The sequence below is a fragment of the Pinus tabuliformis genome, chromosome 6 (assembly GCF_031772625.1).
Source record: "Pinus tabuliformis cultivar Carrire ecotype Pingquan chromosome 6, CPIR1, whole genome shotgun sequence".
Classification (NCBI taxonomy): domain Eukaryota; kingdom Viridiplantae; phylum Streptophyta; class Pinopsida; order Pinales; family Pinaceae; genus Pinus; species Pinus tabuliformis.
The window spans coordinates 1,999,279,077-1,999,301,685 of record NC_142292.1 but is presented as its reverse complement, the minus strand read 5'-3'; the positions used below and the strand labels follow the sequence as shown (position 1 = coordinate 1,999,301,685).

Sequence of the window (22,609 nt, the reverse complement as noted above, 5' to 3'; positions counted from 1 at the left end):
AGCAAATACCGCATTTACTAAACCATTTGTTATTTTGTTGCATCCAAGCTTTTTTTCTCTTGCACAATCTGTCATTAAAGACAAACTTAGGCCATCTACCCTCTTCCATTTACTCAATTTTTTTTAAATACCTTATGACTCGCACCATAGCAAGTGCTTCAATAGGAGCAGTCCCTATTTCACTTAACAAGATATCGTAAGGAACAACACTTTTATTCTTAAATTTGTTTGTAATCAAACGCTTCTGAATTTTCTCAATTTGTCTCCACTGCATGTTGGATGTACTTTTGGCCCATAGTTCACAACCATATAGAATTACCAGAATCACTAGAAGCCCAAAAAGAGTTTGAGTGGCATTCTAGTCCCATAACTCTACCTTTCTACACCTATTTTGAAAAGCATAATATGCTTTCCAACCCCCCAAATTTCTTTTCTTTCTACACCCATTCCAGCTTAGATTTTTGTTGGAGTCAATTTCGAGGTATTTGTAGTCCGCAACTTCTTCCAGAATGTTGCATTCAAAGTAAAACTTATGCTAGTTATGTTTTCTTTTCTTAGAGAAGACCACTACTTTCGTTTTGCTGATATTAACTTGCATCCCCACAGTTATACAAAAATTCTCAAGGGATAGTAAGTGCTCTTGCAAACCAAGAGTCGATTTAGCAATAAGAGTAAGGTCATCTGCATACAAAAGAAGCCTTATAACAAACTTACCCAAATAGATATCATCACCCCCTTGTGAATTTAACCACTCCTCAAGCTTGTCGATATATAAACCAAAAAGGGTAGGAGACAATGGGAAACCTTGCTTGACCCCGATATCACTTCTAAAACTTTTAGAAATGCCTGTTGAATTTCTAATTTTGACTCTCACCTCCTCATACAACCTATGCATAGCTGCTCTCAAATGTTTAGGAACCCCAAGTTCCTCCATTCTGTGTCAAAGCTTATCCCCAGGAACCGAGTCAAATGCTTTTCTGAAATCAACAAAGCAACAAAAGACTTCTTCCTTTTTGATGCAGGAGCATCTAGGGCTAGCCAGCAATGTGATGGTGTGGTCACATGTTGTGGCTAATGAAAGTTTGGAGGAAGAATTGGTTGTTTAATTTTATTAATTGCAAAGTATGTAAGTAGTTAATTGTTGCCTAATTCTAAATAGAATTGGGAATAAGTGGCAAGTGATCCTCCCTACATGGAGATCAAGCCAAGTAGTTAGAATGATTAGTTAGGGTAGGATTTGATTTCTAAATATATTGTGAATTCCTTCATTTGTGGAAGGAGATGGTTAGATAGAACATATATGTATTTTCCTTCTTTTTTGAAAGAGACAGAGAGATAGGATTCACGATGGAGTTGTAAGCCTACGGGAAGATTAGGAGGAGGCCACTAATTTGAAGAATCAAGCCAGAGAGAAAGGATTCAGGAGAGGATTGAGTGGAGCGAGAGCAAGAATAGTGTTTGGATTGTATTTGAAACAGAGGTCTTTTATTTGTGTAATCGGGCCAAGGCGAGACTCTGTAATTATTTTTATTGTGAATGAATGATATTTTGTGTGTGATCAACTATTGAGCCTACAGAAACCCTTGTTGTGCTCTTGTTTCCTTTGTATTTGGGCGAGTGTTTATTCCTTTGTTTTTTTATGCTTCACATCTAAATTGCGGGATTAATAGAAGTTCGAGGCCTTTTTAAATATCATTGTTTTGGTGCCAATTTAATCCTAACCGTTGGATCACCCTTATCGGGTCGGCGAAGCTTGTTTGCATAGTTTTGGTCCCGCGAGCATAAATCCAATTTACACTAAGATTTAGCGCAAAACACAGTCGGATCTGAAATTCGGACTTGAAATTTATCGACGGGAACATATACCCTTATCAGGTCCGTAAAAAGGATTGGATTGACGCAGTGAATTGGAAGGATCCTGGAAAGTGGACTTGCGATTGTACGATTCAATCATGGTCGTTGGATCATGAATAAATTACAACCGTTGGATTGCGAAAGTGGTTTCACAATGGTGGAAGTGGTTTTCGGGCGAGTGAAAGGTTGTAAGCTGTATTGAAGGGCAGTCGCCCAATCCCATTAAACGTTCGACACGTAGCAGGAGGTTGAATAGGGAAACTGTTTTATCGGGTGGTTAATTCCCATGTTAATTGTCCACCTGAAATAAATGTGGATCGTCGGATCCACTACGCGTAGATCGACAGTGGAGGATTGATGCGTCAATTTAAATGTTTGGAGTGAATGCTGACCGTTAGATCGGAGAAGAATTGGATGACGAAGATCAGTTGATCGGAGATCGGAGATATGGACTGACAGCGGAAAGGCAATGCACCAAAAGATGGATCCGCTGATAATTATGGTCGAAGATGTTTAAAATATGAGATCCGGATAAAGCATTCGAAGCGGGATTTTCTTTGGTTTTTCCCGTGTTTCTATGTATTCCGATAAAAGGTATGGTCCCGAGTTTTTAAAGCCTAACGCATTTGAAGAATGCTTCCGATAAGGTATTTTGTATTGTGGAAGCCATATGGTTGCGTCATTTTTGGTATCAGAGTAGGGATGCTCTGCTTATGAAGATTATGATTACAAAGGTATGAAAGTTGCAGTGGTCGAATGAATGGCAATGTTGGGCATAGGGCTACAACAGCAAGACTGTAGAAGAACTTTTGGAAGTTTTTAGAAATTGTAGCAGAACCTCATTCCAGCTGAGGCTTGGAATAGATAGGGATAGAGGAGTCCTTAAGAGAAGTGAGTGTAGCAACCAGAGAGAGCAAGATTGGTCAATGCAAGTTCAAATGAAAGAAGACTTGGAGACTAGGCATAGGAGAAGCTTGGTGAGAAGATCAACTTAGAAGGAAGTTGATTGGTTGCAGGTGTAGAGCTCACACAGAAGAGAAGATGGCTATGGAAAGTCATATGGAAGGTTCAGAAGAAGGCTACAAGATGAAGGAGAAGGGTGCTCAAACAATCTGTAGGAAACAGATGAGTAAAGCAGAGCTTGACAAGGAAATAGCTGAGATAAGAGATGAATTTGTTGTGTTAGTAATACTGCTAGAGGAGAGCCAAAGACAAGGTTGGGTCTTGAAGAAGAAGCCAGTGAAGTGGCCTAAGTTGCAAAGAAGGTTGCGACAAAGACAGATAAAGTGGTTGATGGAAAACCTCAGAGAAGCAGAAGCAGAAATCGAAGTTTCCATTTGTAGACCAGAACAGGGTGAAATGTTGGGTGAAGAAGATAATGGGAGATCAACTGAAGATATCATGGACTATTGGCATAGTTCAGAACAATTTGAAGATATGTTGGCAAGGGGAGCAGATGAGGCAATGAAGCCTTCTGATTTTAATTCTCATAGTTTGTGTATGTTTGTAGGATATGCAGAGGATGATGGATAGTCTGGTGAAACTGTCACAAACAGGAATGAAGCATTTGAGGTGAAGTACGATGGAGAGTGCCTTTTAGAGGAAGAAGGTGCTGATTTATTTCAGCAGAAAAAGTTCATAGATGAAATTTTGTTTGGTGTAATACAATCAGATGAAGTTGATATGGACCAGAAGTCTAATGAAAATGCCATAGTGGTATTCCAAGAAGGTAAGCAAATGAATTTGTTTGATGGAATTGATTAAATAACTTTGCAATATGATAGTGCAGAAAACAAGATAACTTAGGAGGATTGCCATGAAAAGAATGAAGCTGAGAATGAAAGTTGTGATGAACTGCTGGAAAGATTTCATATGGAAATAGAGTTTTTGGAAAGATTGCACAAGGAATCTGAAGAAGAAACGAAGCTTTCAAAACCTGATAAAGAAGAGATTGTGGTTACCATGCATGATAAGGATGAAATGTCTCAAACATTTATACAGTTAAGTAAATGTTTAGACTCTTCAGTTAATGATGTGATTGTAGGTACGGAAGACAACATTAATAAATATGATGTTGAAATCAAAGAAATTGAACAGAGATTATTTGAAGGTGAAATGGAAGATCAAGAGCAACAAGGAAGTTATGTCCTCAAAGACATGACAGAGATAAAAGTATTAATCCAACAGGATAAACATGGAACGAACCAGCAAATTAAAAGAGATGATCAACAACATGAGAATGAATTTGAGGAGGGCATTAGATTGCAGAAGTATAGCAACTGGCAAAAAAATGAAGAACAAGAGATTAGTCTGGAAATACAAAGGAAGACAGATGAAGACCGAAGATACATATGGAGAACGAAGAAACGGGTCAAGTGGAAGCTGTTGCAACAAAGGTGAAGAAACGGGTCAAGTGGAAGCTGTTGCAACAAAGGTGGAACGGAAAGCTGATAAACGAGTTCAGGGAACTTGAACAAATTCATATTAATTTTTTAGAGGAAGAGAGACTCAAAGGAATGGAGTCACAACAAGGAGGATCTGTTGAAATCTAGAATACCTATGATGGAAGATTGGTGCTTGAAGCATCAAAAGAGGACGAAAGGTATTGCATTTTTAAAACTGATAATTGTTGTGTGTTTGGAAGTCATGAAAACTTGAGGGAAAACAAGCAATTGTTTGAAACTATCATACTAACAGGTGAGAAGATGACTACCCACAATCATATGAAGAATAAAGAGAAAGGTTTTAGTCAAGTGAAGGAAGATGTCCAGTCAGATGACATCCAAAGGATAAGTCAAAAGGAGGATGGCAAAGGAATTATTGAGATCAAAGAAGTGTTTGGAAAGGAAGAGATCCATTCATATGAATATGGAACAAAGAGTTTTCTCAGGAAAACTGATGAAGCTAATACAAACCAAATGGAGAATCTTATGGTGTGTTCAGGAAGTGGGAGTCAACAGGAAGGATTGATGATGAAATTACTTGAGGAGACCTTGGTGTCTCATAGTTTTGAAACTAATATTTTGTATGTAAATGTAGGATATACTAAATTAAGGCAATTGTTTAAGGTTGTCATAAGGGAAAGGAAAAGCAAAGATATGATTTTTCAGAAGTTAGAAGAAGGAAATTCACATAATCTTGTGATGTAGAGGAAAGAGCAGCTGTTAAACATAGTTGTAGGAAATTATGCAGATATTGGACAACTATTGAGGACTAAAGCCAAAGGAAAGCAGCTATTGAAGATTGATACAGAAGACTTGGTAGATGTTAAACAATTATTGAAGATTATTTACCTTGAAGAAAGCCAGAGTAAAGAAAGACTAAAGACAGATGTTGCAGACAATGAAGCTAGTAAAGATCATGCAGAGCTGTTGGGAGAAATTCCAAATGAGATGACAGATTTGTGGCATGAGTCTAGTCTTTTGGAGAAGAGGCAAGAAAACCAAAGAATAAGTGATCAGACTGCAAAACCAGAACTGAATAAGAATGAAGTTGTCATGAATGACAAATATGGAAAAGAAGTTGTTGGAAATGTTGGCATAGTGAAGAAACAGGGTAAAGAATTTGTGTTTAATGAATTGATTGATTCCGGTGAATATTTATATGCAGGAACAAGACAATGTGAAGTGAATTGAAACAAGGAGTTGATTCTGAAGATCAGATCGAAGTAAAGAAGGGTGAGATCAGAATGTCTCAGAAAGATGGAATGATGTTGAATTTACAGTATCGAATTGTTGAACTGGAGATGAGTTCAAGAGATGATAGTTATAGGATTACTATTGTGCAACAGGGAATTATTGCAGGGGATCAATGGAGAAGGAATTTGTACGTTTTAGAAACGTATTGTCACATGGATTATGATGTTCTTATGCAAGAACAGATCTAGTTGCAGGGGAATAGTATTCATCATTTGAGTGGTGAAGTGGACAAAGAAATTGATGAGTTGTGGAGACTCATACAACAACATTCCAATAAACTAAATAGAGGACAAAAGAAGGAAGGAAGATTGGCTGGAAAGAATGGTATAGGTGAAGGTAATGGTAAATTTCAAATTAAAGTGTGGAAGCCTGACATAAATTATGATGATGAGAAAAAAGCAGTAAGATATATGAAAAATACAGTAGCAGACAACTAATGGGACAATACAACATAAAGTATGGAGACCGAGAGAACAACAAAAACAGCAGTCACCGAGGACAGAACAAAGTATGGGATCCAGGAGGACACAGATCAGAAGCACATGATCAGGAGATCATGATTATTTTTAACCTTGGGAGTCTGATGCAAGAGAATCTAGGCCTAGCCAGTAATGTGATGGTGTGGTCGCATGTTGTGGCTAATGAAAGTTTGGAGGAAGAATTGGTTGTTTAATTTTATTAATTGCAAATTATGTAAGTAGTTAATTGTTTCCTAATTCTGAACAGAATTGGGAATAAGTGGCAAGTGATCCTCCCTGCGTGGAGATCAAGCCAAGTAGTTAGAATGGTTAGTTAGGGTAGGATTTAATTTCTAAATATATTTTGAATTCGTTCATTTGTGGAAGGAGATGGTTAGATAGAACATAGAGTATTTTCCTTCTTTTCTGAAAGAGACAAAGAGATAGGATTCACGATGGAGTTGTAAGCCTACGGGTAGATTAGGAGGAGGCCACTAATTTGAAGAATCAGGCCAGAGAGAAAGGATTCAAGAGAGGATTGAGAAAAACTAAAAAACTAAAATTGAAAAAGGTAGATATACTTTACATATATGTTTTTGGACTAGTAAGTTGGCATCTATACCAATTAATTAATGATCCCCCTAAATTAAAAAAAAAAAGAAACAAAAAACAAAATTTGGTATCGAAATCTTTGATGCTTGTAAATGATATGATGTCCCAACAATGATATGGCATGAAATGAAAACAAAAATTGGAAAGGTAGATATTTTCATTAATACTACACTTTACATAGACTTTTTTAAATTTAGCTATGTTTTTAGACATCATTAATAAATTGACATACCTAATTAGTCCACTAGTTAATTGGTGATTGCACTAAATTTACAAAAAAAATAAAAATTAAAAAGATAGATATTCTCATTAATACTATATAGATATGTTTCTAAATATCAGTAATAAATTAATTTATCCAATAATCTTCCTTAATTAATTAGTAATTCCCCTATATTTAAAACAATATAAATATATTAATTAATAGCCCACCTTATTAAAAAATAAAAAAAATAAATATATACATCAATACCACACCTCATAAATATATTTTCCAACTTTACTATGTTTTTAAACCAATAAGTTTACATCCAATAATTAGTGATTTCCCTAACTTATTAAATATATATATATATATATATATATATAAATAAATGCGATCTCCCAACAATGAGCGATTTCTTAGGGGATGAAAGTCCACGTCTCCGTTTTACCTCCTTGTTTCATTTTACCTCATTGTTCGGTTTTCCACAAATGTGGGCAAACTCAACTCATCTCAATAAGTTGGAATGGTGCCTATAGTTCTTTTTTAAGTTGATTCTCAAGAAAAATATAAATATATTAATTAAGAGCCCATCTTATAAAAAATAAATATATACCTCAATCACATTTCATAAATATATTTTCCAACTTTACTAGGTTTTTAAACCGATAAGTTTACATCCAATAATTAGTAATTTCCCTAACTTATGAAGTATATATATAGAAATGTGATGTCCCAACAGTGAGTGATTTCTTAGGGGATGAAAATCCACGTCTCCATTTTACCTCATTGTTTGGCTTTCCACAAATGTGGGCAAACTCAACTCAGCTCAATACTTTGGAATGGTGTCCATAGTAATGTGGGCAAACTCAACTCAGTTCAATACTTTGGAAGGGTGTCCATAGTTTTTTTTAGGTTGATCGATAAATTCATCATTTTTTTTGACATTACAATTTTATGTATTTATCAATTCATATTATTATTATTATTATCTAATTTTAAGGTCATTGTTGAGTGAGACATTAAATTGATGTATGAGACTTTTTGTTTGTGAGATAAAGACCCACTTCCATGCAGAGATTTGAATATTAAGTCTATAAAGACATACATACTCTACCCCTCTACCCCTCTAGTTGAGATTTGACTATTAAATCTATAACCCCTCTCATTTTAAAACACATGCTCTAACCATTAAATGCATTGAAATTGTAAAATAACATCATCAATAATTCATCACTATAAAGACATACATACCCTACCCCTCTAGTTGAGATTTGACTATTAAATCTCTAACCCCTCTCATTTTAAAACACATGCTCTAACCATTAAATGCATTGAAATTGTAAAATAACATCATCAATAATTCATCACTATAAAAACATACATACTCTACCCTTCTAGTTGAGATTTGACTATTAAATCTGTAACCACTCTCATCTAAACAGACGCTCTAACCATTAAATGCATTGAAATTAAATGCATTGAAATTGTAAAATAACATCATCTCACTATAAAATTTCAGGCCATCCAGCTTTTTTTTCCTGCATGTCTTCCTTCTGGCATCGAATCCTGTGAGGCTCAACCTTTACAGTGTCGAAAATGGGCAGCATGGAAGATGGAACTGGAACATCATGGTTTTCTGAACAATTAGATTGGGATCATGTATTCACTTGTCTGCCGCAAGTCGATTGGGATACTAATTCCGCAGCAGTAGAACAGTTAGACGTGGATTTGGATGCAGCTCAATGGTCGCCATGGGATGATTTACTCGTTGATGACAACCATTCGTTGCCAACAGAATTGGAGGCAATTGGAGAGTATTTAAATGATATAGATCTGCAAGATGACGATAATAAAATAGAGGAATATCCGATATCGAGTCCTCGGAGTGATGCCAACGTCATCCAATGCCCGATAAACAATGAGTATCCAGATGCTCTAATTGCTGCGGGTCAACCGCTTTCTTACTCTGGCCCGCCCTCTGTCGATGTCGATCATGGCGCCCTTGAGGATATGGAATACAAAGGTTTGAGGCTCGTACATCTCTTGACAGCATGCGCAGAGGCAATGTCGCAGGGAGCACAAGATGTAGTGGAGGTCATACTCTGCAGGTTGCGAGAGCTGGTTTCTCCCACAGGCTCCACCATGGAGAGAGTGGCTTACTATCTCTACCATGCTCTACTTCATTCTAAGGTGAATTCCCTTGCTCATTTGGAGCCCAATGATAAGAGCAGTAAGGACCATTTTCTGGGAGCTTTAAAGCTGCTGCATGTAGCTTATCCTTACATACAAATACCTCACTTCACTGCTAACCAATGCATTCTGGAAGCAGTAGCGGCCGCCGGCGGTGGTAATAATGTGGGAATCCATATTATTGACTTTGATATAATGGAGGGCATGCAATGGCCGCCATTAATGGAGGCCCTGAGGAATAATGGAAATTATGGTGTTGGTCACTTGAGAATCACAGCAATCAAATGGGACGAGGACGAGGACGAGGAAGAATGTCTGCTTTATTCTGGCCGGCACACCGGAAGAAGGTTGTCGGAGTACGCAAGCTCTGTGGGGATCCCATTTTCGTTCCAGGAAACGGATTTGAAAGGGCTGAAAGAGGGACTCCTGCCGTCTCGTGAGGGGGAGATTGTAATGGTGAATTGCATATGGCAGTTGCCTCACATGGTTAATCTGCGAAATAAATCGGAGTTGATGGAATTCCTGGTCGGCGCACGCCACTTGAATCCCGAGGCCGTTACGCTCGCTACGGGCCCACACGGCGCAGAGGGAAACATGTCCAACTTCTTGGAGAGCTTCTGTCGTTGTCTGGAGGAGCTGTGCACCATTTTCGACTCGCTTGAAGCTGGACTCCCACAGCATGGGCTTGCAAGAGCGATGGTGGAACGCTTCTTCTTTGGACCCGCCATGGCAAAGAGAATTGTGAGTAGCAGTGCGTGTGGCCCACCTGATACCAGAAAATCCAACGTTCTTGACCTCCCTCTCGAGTGTGGTTATGGCGAAGGTAGCATAAGCAACGACAATATGTTGTATGCAAAATATACGCTGCAGAGTGGGGTTAGAGGATGTTATGAAGTAGAATTGGTGGGTGATCATCGAGTGGTTCTGAAATGGGGTTGTACCCCTTTGGTGTGGGTTTCTACATGGAAAACAACCTGATAATCATCCACTCATCCGTCACCACAGTTTGGTTATTTGGATGTGGACCTCTAGCTCTTGTTATATTGTTATATTAATATTTTAATTTTATGAGTAATAGTTACAATATAATTTTTACTTAACGATTAGCATTTGCATTGATTTTATATTTGATGAGGAATGGTTTCTATATCCATATCTTCTTACTTTTAATTATATGTGTTCTAATGGTATTCATTGTGAATGTTGTGCATGTATAAAAATTGTGATATAAACAAATGAAGCTAATAAGAATTTGTATGAATCAAACGCTGGTAGATTGAAAATTTAGCTTTCGCACACAAATCATATCATCTTTTTTGTGAGCACTGGGGTTGAATCAAAAATGTCTTTTTAGCAATTTTCACCAATTAAAACTTTTCTACTGAATTATGCATATATTAACCATCCCCATAAATAAATTATCTCATAAACATGTGCACCATATGAGCATAAACCAAAAACCATAAGCAACAACATAAACAATAAACATGCACAACACATCAATCACACATGAGAACACATGATATCCTTGATGTTACTGTTGCATTGAATCTATATTATGTCAAGCAAAATATGTTTTACATATATGAGCTTACTACCATCAGTTAGGAGACTCAATTCCACTGATTGGCTAGGAAGACTATGTCCAATCTACTAATCAATTCTAAAATACCATAACCAACCAACAACAAAAACATAACTCATACTCAGCCATAACATCTAACCCTCAATATATTTGCAGCTATAAAACAATCTATCATAAACGCTAGCAACTCTGCAAAACAAATGGATTAGTCACCAAAGTATGAGACACTCCACACTTTGTCTCATCTCTCCTATAAAAATCTACTCCATTTACTAAAAACAATCTCTGCTATAGCTCCATCAACTCTACTCTACAAATTGATATCTCTACTTCAACAATTTGATCCACTCACTTCCATTTACACTGATGCACTAGCTATCTTTGCTCACAAGCAAGTCTAGAGCATTCTTTTTCTTCTCTACAACCTTCTCACTCACATATCACTCAACCAACCAACACCTAGCTCCAAAATGAAGTATATAAAACATACAGGGAAAAATTCACTTTTGGAGTGGGATCAAGAGTGCACAAAGTTGACGAAATCCAACCATTATCACCACTACTTGTGCACTTAAGGCTTTCACTCCTAAAGGAGGCATTTTCTGACCAATTTCTACCTATTTCATTTAGTTTAGAACCTTTTAGGAAATTCCATGTCAAAATACTCTGGATGTGCATGAGGAATGCAGAGGAAATTTCATTTTAAGCCTTAATCACACCCAAAGAACTAGCATATTTTGGTTGTAAATGTTAGCTCTGCTGCAGTTTACAGCAATTTGATGGATTAAATTAGGTCAAGCAGTGCTGGTTTGTGTTGCAGAGGGTTGGCAGCTATTTATTTTATCATTTCCCTTCATGTGCCTTATTCCTCTTACTCTGTTACTTCCGTTCCCTCATTCCTCTTAAATTTCCATTATTTCCCCTTTAAACCCCTTTTACCCTTGTTTTTGCATCAAAGCCCCGCATAAGCCTTCATAATGGCTTCTCGGTGCTTTTTGGTTATAATTCTAATAAAACCCTCATAATTTGTTTATAACCCGTTTCAAACCCATATAACCCATGTTGCAATTATTCCCCCGCGCTAAAAGTTTTAACCCTTATAACACCACGCATATAATATAATTTGTGACCTGGCGGGCCCGTACATGTCACATCACCTCGAGACATGTGTGTTAAATCGTGTCCGCTTGATCCTCCGCCTGTTGATCCAACGCCATATGCTTCTCCCGCTCCACAAACCTACACGACCGATAGCTTGTGGGGAAGCGGTTTCCCGCCTGCCGCGTGGCGCAATTTGATTACATCGCTCCTCCATGTACCATTACCGCCTTACCCGAAAAGCAGTGCAGGGAAACCGCTTACCACCCTTCTGGTACGGTTCCCTACCCGTTAACTGTCATGCACCTTTCGCTCCCGTCAGCCGTTGGATTTGACACCCATGATCCAATGGCCCTTGTTCACCCATTTTTGTTTATGCCCGATAGCCCTCTCAGATCTAATCTCCATCATCTGGTTTGTCAGATCCATGGCTATTATTCAATCCATCTCGCCTCTGTGCCTTCCCATTGCCTCTCGCCATCAGATCTAGGCCGTCCATTTTCCCCATCTAATGGCCAGCGTTCTTCCTTTGCTCTTCGTCCATTTTGATGTATTTTGCTGTGTTTTTGGCCTGTTTTATGTGCGCGAAGAAGCTAGAGACGATCCAACGACCTGAACATTAAACCCTCAGCTACTGCATTCAACTCCGTGTACCTTCGAAGGACAAGAAGGACCACCTTGAGAAGGTAAATGACTGCAGCAGTTATTGAAAGTCATGCAGATAATACTTCACTTGTTTAAGGAGTACACCAAAGTACAGAAAGAGCCATTTTGTTCATTAAAACATTCATACTATATCAGAAGCCCATATCTAACTGTAAATGTGATTGGTGGTCAATTAAGACACCTCCACACATAGCCTAGCAGAGTAATTTTGTAAACAAATTCTATATATACCCAAAAAAATGATGTAGTGAGGTTGGTGAGTGTTATTCTGTTGTAAGCTTCAACTTCTGGAGACTGTAACTACTGTGTAACCTGCAGCTCCTGGTCTACATTTCGAGCTAATACAAGCTTCTTTTGTTGTTGATTTCTCACTTTCCACTTCTCCTTCTTGTTCCAGGCTGTGCCTGTTTTACATTTATTCATGTGTTGTTAATGTTTAGCATTAGAGGGGCTGTCATCCCACCTCTGTGTTAGGATTTAGCATGTATCATTGAATCTGTTTGCAGGTTTCTGTTGTTTTAATGCCAGAGAGCTGTCATCCTATCTGTGTATTAGAAAACAGATCTACAGACCTCTTAACTGGTTGCAGCCGGCCATCACAGGGTCCTGTGCATCTGCTGGTGTGGTCAGTCTTCTACATTATCACCTTATCCTCAAACTGTGAGTAATTGGTGGTCTAAAGCCTTGTAGTCTAGGGGTGTTCACCCATGTCTAGGGTCAATCATAGTAGAAGTGGTTATCTGGCTTGAATATGCAACATTTCTTACATTCATCCACCATCTATCCAACATTTTTGTTGAGTTTGTAATGTTCCCGAGCATCTCTGATATACAACCTAGGAGAGTTTCTTGGGGTGATAACATTAATTGGCGCCATTGCCGGGGAGAGGAGAATTGAAGATCAGCTTCCCTGGGAGAACGACACAGCTTCAAGCTTTGATGACAGACAAGGTTTGAACACAGTTTCTGGTTGTAATCATCTGTCTAGCGACTCCATTGGAGGAATACCATCATTTGGCGACTCCACATCAAAGTTCTGGCTCAGTTTGTGAGACATACTCGAAGAAATGCTCAGAAATCACCACCTGAACCAATGCCTGAACCTGAGAGGACTATTAAATCGAAGAAAGCTTCACAGAAAGGGGCATCAGGATCAGGTAAGCCTAAGAAATCTAATTCATCTTTGAAAGATAAGGTTATTGCTGAAGATTTGCAATTTGAAGATTTAGAGCACAACACTGCTAATAGGGAAAAATATTCAGAGATTAGTTCAGCCCCTTATACAGTTAGTTCCCCTTTGAATCTCAGTCCAAAGAAGGTTTCCCATTCAGTCCGAAACATCCCTTTATCTCTGCCATCCATCACATTGCTCCCTACTAGTCAACCTGCTAGTATTCTTCCAAATATTCCAATCATGGCAGGACAACAAGCACCTACGAGGATTGAGAGAATTGTTGCTGCTAAATATGGACCATTGTTGTTGCCTATCCCTTTAAATCCTATGCCTGTGGGAGAATATAAAAAATATATACCTAAATTCACTGGAACAGAGGGAGTGACAACAGAAGAACACCTTGAAGCTTTTTACAGTTATGCTGATAATTTAGATATAAGTGAAAATGATGTGTGGATGAGAGTTTTTGTCTAGAGCCTTGATGGAGAGGCTAGGAAGTGGTTTAGAGAATTATCCCAGAGCTCTATAACAGATATTGAAGCATTAGATGATGCATTTTTGAGGCAATGGGGAGATAAAAAGGACTTGTTGTATTATCATACTGAGTTTGGTAATTTTAAGAGGGAAAATGGTGAATCAATACCTGATTTTAATAAAAGATTCAATCAAATGTATAGTAAGATACCAATTGAGGTAAAGCCTACTCCTACCTCTGCCAAACTCACCTATACAAATAATTTTGACTCTAATTTCTGCTTGTTATTGAGAGAAAGGAGATGTGATACGCTGGCAGACATGCAGGATGCAACCTTAGAAGTAGAGTCCAATATTATGGTAGTAGAAAAGCTCAAAAGTCAAGCTGACAGGAGAAGGTAGAGAAATCAGGCTTCTACTTCTTCTTCATCATCTTCAGAGCCTAAATTAGATAAAATGACCAAGATGATAGAGTCATTGGCTGCTGAAATTTCTAAGCTAAAGGTTGAGTAGAATGCAGGGAAAACAAGGTAGCAGAACACATTTGCTCCAAGAAATCCAAATCCTTTCTGAGGACCAAATGAGCAGTTACAAATTATGTAGAGGGGTGAAGATTCAAAAGAAGATCAAAAAGTTAAAGCTCCTTTCCAAAATGTAGTCATGGAGGAGGAACAATTTGAAGAAGATGAGGATGAAATTCACTGCATGGAAGACAGAGGAAACACTGCATTTTTGACATTGGCTGAGTATGAGCAATCATTGTTGCAGGAATAAGACAATCAAGAGTGGGATAGAGAAGCTTTCCTACAAGATGAGTAGCAACAGAGATATAACCTGAGATCAAATGCAAAGAATGTCAAAGAAAATTTTGCCCAAAGAGCTGTTGTCCAAACAGAACCATAGAATAATAAGCAGAGAAGACCAGCAGCTGATCCAGTCATCCTCAAAGCTCCAGTTCAAGAGGTGAAAGGTTATGATAAATCATTTTCCTCTTTCAGCTTTGAGTCAGAATTTCAGAAATTGAAGATATCTGTGCCTCTGGTTGAGTTGGTGAAGAGTGAAGTATTTAGAAAGCCCATCTTTGAAGCCCTTGAGCTAGGAACCACACAGACCTCCACTGACTTAGTCAATTTGCAAGATGACAAGCCTGCCATTGTGCTCAGCCCCATGATTGAACCTGCTGATAATAATTCTCCATATTTTTATGTCTCATTGACCATTCATGACAAAATCCTCCACAACTGCCTGTTAGATACAGGGGCCAGCCACAATCTAATGCCTAAAGCTGTCATGAAAGATTTAGGTCTTGATATCACTAGACCCTATCATGATTTATTTTCTTTTGATTCAAGGAAGGTGAAATGTCTTGGATTGATTAAAGATTTGGCCATTACCTTAACTCAGCTACCCATGAAGAGTATGATGATGGATATTGTGGTAGCAGATGTCCCTCCTATGTTTGGTATGCTACTGTCCAGAGGGTGGATTAAGAGACTAGGTGGGACCTTGCAGAATGATTTATCTTATGCTACTGTCCCAGTGTTTGGAGGAGAAAGTAGGAGGTTATATAGAGAAGCAAAGTTGGCATATATCATTAGTGATGAGAAGAACCCTACAAATCATCCTATTTATGCAGTGGACACTAATTTTGGAGCATGCATTCTCCAAATGGAAGAATCTCAGAAGGCCGTAATGTAGATCAGGAAACCAACCGTTCAGGCCGAGGAAAAGCAAGGAAGTTAGGTTTGGGAGTTGTTCTTTGATGGAGCATGTTCCAGGGAGACTGCAGGAGCAGGGGTGGTGCTAGTATCTCCAAAGAAAGAAAGCATTCAGCTGTCTTTTAAGCTGGTTTTTCAAGTGACAAACACCATAGCAGAATATGAAGCTTTGCTGTTGGGCCTTAATGCAGCAAAAGATAGAGGAATTAGAAGCATAAAGGTGTTTGGAGATGTTGATTTAATCATTCAGCAAATAAATAAAACTTTTCAAGCAAAGCACCCAAGGCTGAAAGCATACAGAGATGAGGTATGGAGAATCAGAGATTCATTCGATTTTTTCTATATTTCGTACATTCCTAGAGCCCAAAATCAGCTTGCTGATTCCCTTGCTCTTTCTGCTAGCTTATTTATACCTCCCATGCCTCCCAGATTAGTTTATGAAGTCCAAATCAAGTACAAACCATCCTTGCCTGACAATGTCCTGCATTGGAAAGTTTTTAATGATGATGATGAGTTGAGTAGGTTCTTGCAAGTCATTGATGAATTTTCAGAAATGCAAATTGACCAAGAAAATGATGTCTTGGAAGAAAACCCCCAATCCCAGCTTAGAAATAAAATTGGTAAAGACAACATAGTCCAGCTTCCTAGTAATCATATTCCCAAGGGCCTAATTCCTCTTGAAAGACTGTTTGACCAAAATGATGTGCCTTACAAGGCTACCCAAAAAGAAGACCAATCTGCAGTCTGTAAGCATGATATAGGAAGTCCAGGTCAGCCTAGGTATGTGAATTTGTCCACTCATTTGTCTGCTGATCAAAGTGTTGAATATTGCAATTTAATGAGGCAATTTGTTGATGTGTTTTCCTGGGAGTATAGTGATATGAAAACTAATGATTAAAATATAGTTCAACATAAAATCCCTCTGGAGAAAGACACTATTCCTTTCAAACAGAAGCTGAGACCAATAAATCCCATGCTTCTTCCTCTGATTGAGAAAGAAATTAAAAAGTTGTTGGCTTCCAAGATACTTGTTCCTCTCAGGTATTCAAAATGGGTAGCCAATCTAGTGGTGGTGAGGAAGAAGAGTGGAGAAATTAGATTGTGTGTTGATTTCTGAAATTTAAATAAATGCTCCAAGAAAGACAACTATCCTCTGCCAAAAATGGAGCATTTTCTGCAAAAAATCTCAGGAGCCAAATCATGTCTTTCTTGGATGGATTTTCAGGCCTTAGTCAGATCGTTGTTCACCCAGATGATCAAGAAAAGACTGCATTTACCACTCCTTGGGGCACTTTCATGTATGCCAAAATGCCATTTGGATTGATGAATGCTGGAGCTACCTTCCAGAGAGCTATGGATATAGCATTTGTGAGAGAGAAGGACAAATTTGTGCTTATCTACCTTGATGATATAACAGTTTACTCCAACAGCCATCAAAATCATTTACAACATTTGAAAAATGTATTTTTGAAGTGCAGGAGGTTTGGAATTTCAATCAATCCCAAAAAATCTCAATTTTCTTTAAATGAAGGCAAGCTGTTAGGACATATTGTGTCTGCTGTAGGTGTTCAGATTGATCCAGAACGAGTAAAAACCATACAGACTTTGTCTGTCCCAAGATCAAAGAAGGATATCCAATCCTTTCTGGGAAAAATTAATTTTGTTAGGAGGTTTATTCCGAATTTTGCAGAATTGGTGAAGCATATTACCTCTATGTTGAGAAAAGGGTCAGAGGTAAAATGGATTGATACAACAAGAAAATTATTTGAATCCATCAAAAAAGCTATTATGGAAGCTCCCACACTAAGCAACCCAGATTACAGCAATGAGTTCCATATTTTCTCATTTGCCTCTGAAGACACCATTGCAGCGATTTTATTGCAGCAAGATGAAGAAGGTTCAGAACATCCAATAGCATTTTTCAGTAAGAACTTGAGGGATGTTGAACTAAGGTATGATATTATAGAAAAACAGGCATATGCTCTTATTAAATCCTTAAAGGCTTTTAGAGTTTATATCTTGCATTAAAAAATAATTGCATATGTGCCTTATGCTGCAATAAAAGATGTCTTAACACAACCTAATGCTGATGGAAGAAGGGCAAAGTGGATTGCAAAAATGATAGAATTTAATATAGAGTTGAAGCCCACTAAGCTAGTCAGAGGTCATGGGCTTGCCAAGTTATTAGCTAAGGAAAATTGCAGGTCTTTATACATTGATTTCCTATATGCAAATGCAGAAAATGGTTAGGCAGAAGAAGAGGAAACAACTAAAACAAAGAGAAAGCAATCAATGGCCGAGAATCTAGCTTCTTGTAATTGGTATGCTGAAACAATTAATTTCTTGTTGAAACTATAAATCCCTTCAGGATTTACTCAAATTAGAACTTTAAAGCTTAGGGCAACAAAATATTTTGTAAATAAAAATCTGCTCTACTGGAGGGATCCATCTGGAATATTTTTAAGGTGCCTCGATAGAGAACAATCAAAAATCTATGTAGCAATTTCATAACAGCATGTGTGGAGGGCACCATTATTGGAAAACCACAACCCATAAAATCCTGAGAGCTGGGTATTATTGGCCCACTTTATTTTCTGATGTATTTTCTTTTGTTAAAACTTGTGACAGGTGCCAAAGATTGTAAGGAAAAAAACAGTTGAAATCCCTACCCCTAAAACCAATCCAGGCAAAAGGACCTTTTTAGCAGTGGGGCTTGGATTTCATTGGAGAAATCAATCCACACTCCAGTGGCCAGCAGAAATGGATATTAGTAGCCACTAATTATTTCACTAAGTGGATTGAAGCAGTCCCTACAAGGAAGGTTGATCATAGTGTGGTCATGAAGTTTTTATCAGAGAATATCTTCAGTAGATTTGGATGTCCATATAAATTAATAACAGATAATGCAACAGCTTTCAGGGCAAAGGAATTGGTGGAAATGTGTGATTCAATGGGCATTAAACTGGTTCATTCCACCTCATACTATCCTCAAGGAAATGGTCTGGCAGAATCCTCTAACAAAAGTCCGATCAAGATAATTAAAAAACTATTAGAGGACAATAAAAAGAATTGGAATTCAAAGCTCAAGTATGCACTGTGGGTTGACAGGGTGACCATTAAAAAATCCACAGGGAATTCTCCTTTCTAGTTGGTATATGGGACTGAGGCTATATTTCCAATTCAGATAACTCTCCCTGTGGCAAAATTCCTTCAAGAAGAGTAGGATGAGGAAGAAGACATGGTAATGAGAATCACTGATCTAACATAAATACATCAGATTAGAGAACAGCTGGTTGAAAGAGCTGCAGCACATCCAAAAAGGATCAAGGAAGCCTTTGACAAAAAGGCAAAAAAAATAATTTTTAGATTGGTGACTTGGTTTTGAAATGGGATGCACTAAAGGAGCAGAAAGGAAATCATGGAAAATTTGATGCTTTTTGGACAGGGCCTTTCATCATTTCACAGGTTCAAGGGAACAACACCTTCTTACTAAAAATTATGGGAGGAGAGACAGTTTTTGATGGCCTAGTTAATGGGCGGTTTTTGAAAGTTTATGTTGTTTAAGGTCTTTGGCCTTAAATATTGTAAATATGGTGTTTTTATTCAGCTGTAGTATAGTTGCAGTAGACTCCATGCCCAATGGAACACTATGAATTTTGGTTAACTTGTTTCTAGTTGGAAAGGCATTGGTCTGCAGGTTCTTGATACCTCACAGGGAGGATCTCATCCCCAGAAGGAGCCAGCGTTAGCTCTGCTGCAGTTTGTAGCAATTTGATGGATTAAATCAGGTCAAGAAGTGCTAGTTTGTGTTGTAGAGGGTTGGCAGCTGTTTATTTTATCATTTCCATTCATGTGCCTTATTCCTCTTACTCCGTTACTTCCATTCCCTCATTCCCCTTAAATTTCCATTATTTCCCCTTTAAACCCATTTTACCCCTGTTTTTGCATCAAAGCCCCGCATAAACCTTCATAATGGCTTCTCGGTGCTTTTTGGTTATAATTCTAATAAAACCCTCATAATCTGTTTATAACCCATTGTTATCAGGAAATCTAGTGTCTTTGCAGAGCTGCTAGTCCTACTAAGACGGGTAGCTATCTTAGAAACAAACAGATTAAAGTTACTTTCGTTTTCCTTTATGATAAGTAGATAGGAGATGATCAAAGAATACCAACCTCGATCTGTTGCTCGGTTCTTTGCTTGTTCCTTCTCCTCACCAACAAGTCTTTGCTGCTTCTCCCTTGACCACTTCGCTTCAAAGAGTACCTGTGAAGTCAAAGCAGCATAATACCTTCAAAGTGCAGATATCTATAATCATAAACAGTATAGGACCAGATATATATTGACCACACAAATGCATATACTATCAGACATACAAGAATGTGGAGGAAAAATTGAATAGCTTTATTGATGTAAAGATTAGAAGAGAGGATTACAACCCATTGATTTGACCCAGCATCATCCTCCCAGCATGAAAGCCCTTCTTCACTTCATGAAAAGCTTAGATCACCCAGCACTATGATATTCCACCAGGAAACCAACAACACTTCCTTACAAGATACAAAATTCTAGCCTCTGGATCTCTAGGATGAGGGATCCATATATAGATGATTGTAGGGAGGTGATTCAACTTCTGGGATTTTGATTAGTTTCTTCTCTCTGATAGTTCTTGGTTCCACTTGGAGATTGATGATCTCTTACTCATCCCTGGGCGAATTCAAATAGGCAAGTGTCACAGGAGAAGTTTATGGAAGATTCCATGATCATCCACCTCGCAAACTGTCTCTGCCATTTGTCCATTCTCGCCCATCGCACCCTACAGAAGGGCTTTCTAGTATGCATTGCACCTTTTACACTGGGCAGGTGAGATGCATCACACCCTTAGCACTGAGCAACCTGTATGGTCTAGTTTTGACCAGTTCTGAGCAGTTTTCTATGGAGAACTTCTGGGAGATGATGTAATCAGCTGACCTTGTTCCTTTAGGGAATGAAACAACACTTTTAGGGACTCAGAAGCCCTTGGTTTATGGACATATATGATTGGGGTTGCAGTGCCCAAAAATGTCTATAACAGTTGCCCCCTAAAGCATGAGGTCGTTAATCTTTTGATGTCGGGTGAAATGCTTTATCATGAGGATCCGAGGTTTTTCGAACTGGAAGGCGACCTGTAATAAGATACAATACAATACATTATCTTCATAACATTTTCATGATCTAGCTGAGGTGGGCATTCCCATGCTTAGCTTTATAAATTCATTTTCATGTACATAGGACAGACAACCGTCTGTGTGGCAGACTGATGATTCTAATAGAGCCATCATCCTTTGATTCAGATGATCATCTATGCAGTAATGATGTACATTTGATGTCTTTATTTTCCTGAATATATCACAACCCAAATGGATGAAACTAGATCTGGGGTCTTCAAACTCGTCCAATCTTCGCCCGAAGTACAAGTCGATCCATGTGAAAAATGTTCTGGAGTCGAACATGGAAAGACATCTCCTGATTACCAGCTAATGATGTAAGTTGTTAACAGGTGCGAGAGGAATCACCGATAATGATGATGAACTTCAAGGTACGACAATACAATTCGCATGGTGTGAAAATGGGACTTGGCGTCGAACACCACACAAAATCTCTCGGTCGAAGGCCATTGATGTAAACCTGTCACTGAAAGTGAGAAACTAGCCATTGAGGCATGCAAGCTTCAAAGTAATGAAAGAGTTGTTCCTAGGTCGACTTCTTGGATAATGCGCTGATGTCGACAAGAAGTGACCTGTCGTAGGAGGGCCTTAATGAATCCCACATCTACGACATGGAACAAAGAAAATGACTTTTGAAGTTGAAAACGATCATGAAAGAATGAAGCGTAAAGGTATTGCAGCAGATGGGACACAAGATGGGTTGGTGAATTCTTTGATCGACTTCTCTTGAACATATCAGCGACACTGAAATGGATTGGTAGCATTAACCCCAAAGATGGATGGTACGGTGGACCAATGGTAATTTGACCGGTGAACAAAATAACCCAACCCGACTCAATCATGGTGATGGAGCGAAAGTGTCATGTTCAAGAGCGACTTGCTACCAATAAAGTTTCTTCCCAAATTTCCCCAGTCATTGCTGACCAATACCTCTTTATTTTTATCAAGACTGAGGAGGATAACAAATGCTTGTTCTATAATTTTCCCTTCGGGAAAACCCGTCACTATGTTTTAATGAGCCTAGCGACAATGAAACTCGTTCTTGTCTGCATGGATAAGTTTGTCGCTATTGGTTTTAACGAGTTTAATGAAAAAGACAAATCGGTCCTTTTTCAATTTTAGAGAGTCTGAAAAGGGACAGAAAGGAAACTCCAGTGATCCTTTTTCGTCATGTAATCCCTTAAGTCTAAAAGAGTATAAAATAATACGAAAGGGATGAATTTTCGATAGTTTTAACGAGCCGAACAAGACAAGCGCTCGATATTTTTGTGTAATAATCCCTCAGGTCCAAAAAGATTAAAATCTAGAGGAGGGATAGCACTTCCGATAGCTTTAATGAGCTGGAGAGGCCAATTGATTGGCAATCTTTTCATATTTTACGAGTCAGATGAAAAGAGCTTAAAGGAGACTCTTTTTTTGAGGAATGAGTGATATTTTCAGGTAGCAACTGGTTCCAGGTAAGGTTTGGAACTTTCCAATCATGGAAGTGTCAAGAGGATGGCTAACATAATCACTTATCACAACTGTTCCTCAAACGGGTAAATAATCAAATGGAGGCATATGATCGGCTAAAACAGAGTGGAGGTGATGGTAAGAACATGACCAAGGCTCAAAAGCTGATGATAATGCATTCACAATGGTTATTTACCAGAGGTTGGTTCATTTTTTAATGA

At 38.3% G+C, this 22,609-nt stretch overlaps 1 protein-coding gene across 1 annotated transcript in view; it reads left to right on the top strand.

Annotated features, from left to right (window-relative positions):
• Positions 1 to 8,423: 8,423 nt before the first annotated feature.
• The window catches only part of LOC149267263 (protein NODULATION SIGNALING PATHWAY 2-like), a 100,906-nt gene continuing 86,720 nt past the window's right edge, over positions 8,424 to 22,609 (top strand). Inside the window, exon 1 of the mRNA XM_089410624.1 lies at positions 8,424 to 9,920. Coding sequence (XP_089266750.1) covers positions 8,424 to 9,920 — 1,497 coding nt within the window. The remainder of the gene's footprint in view (positions 9,921 to 22,609) is intronic.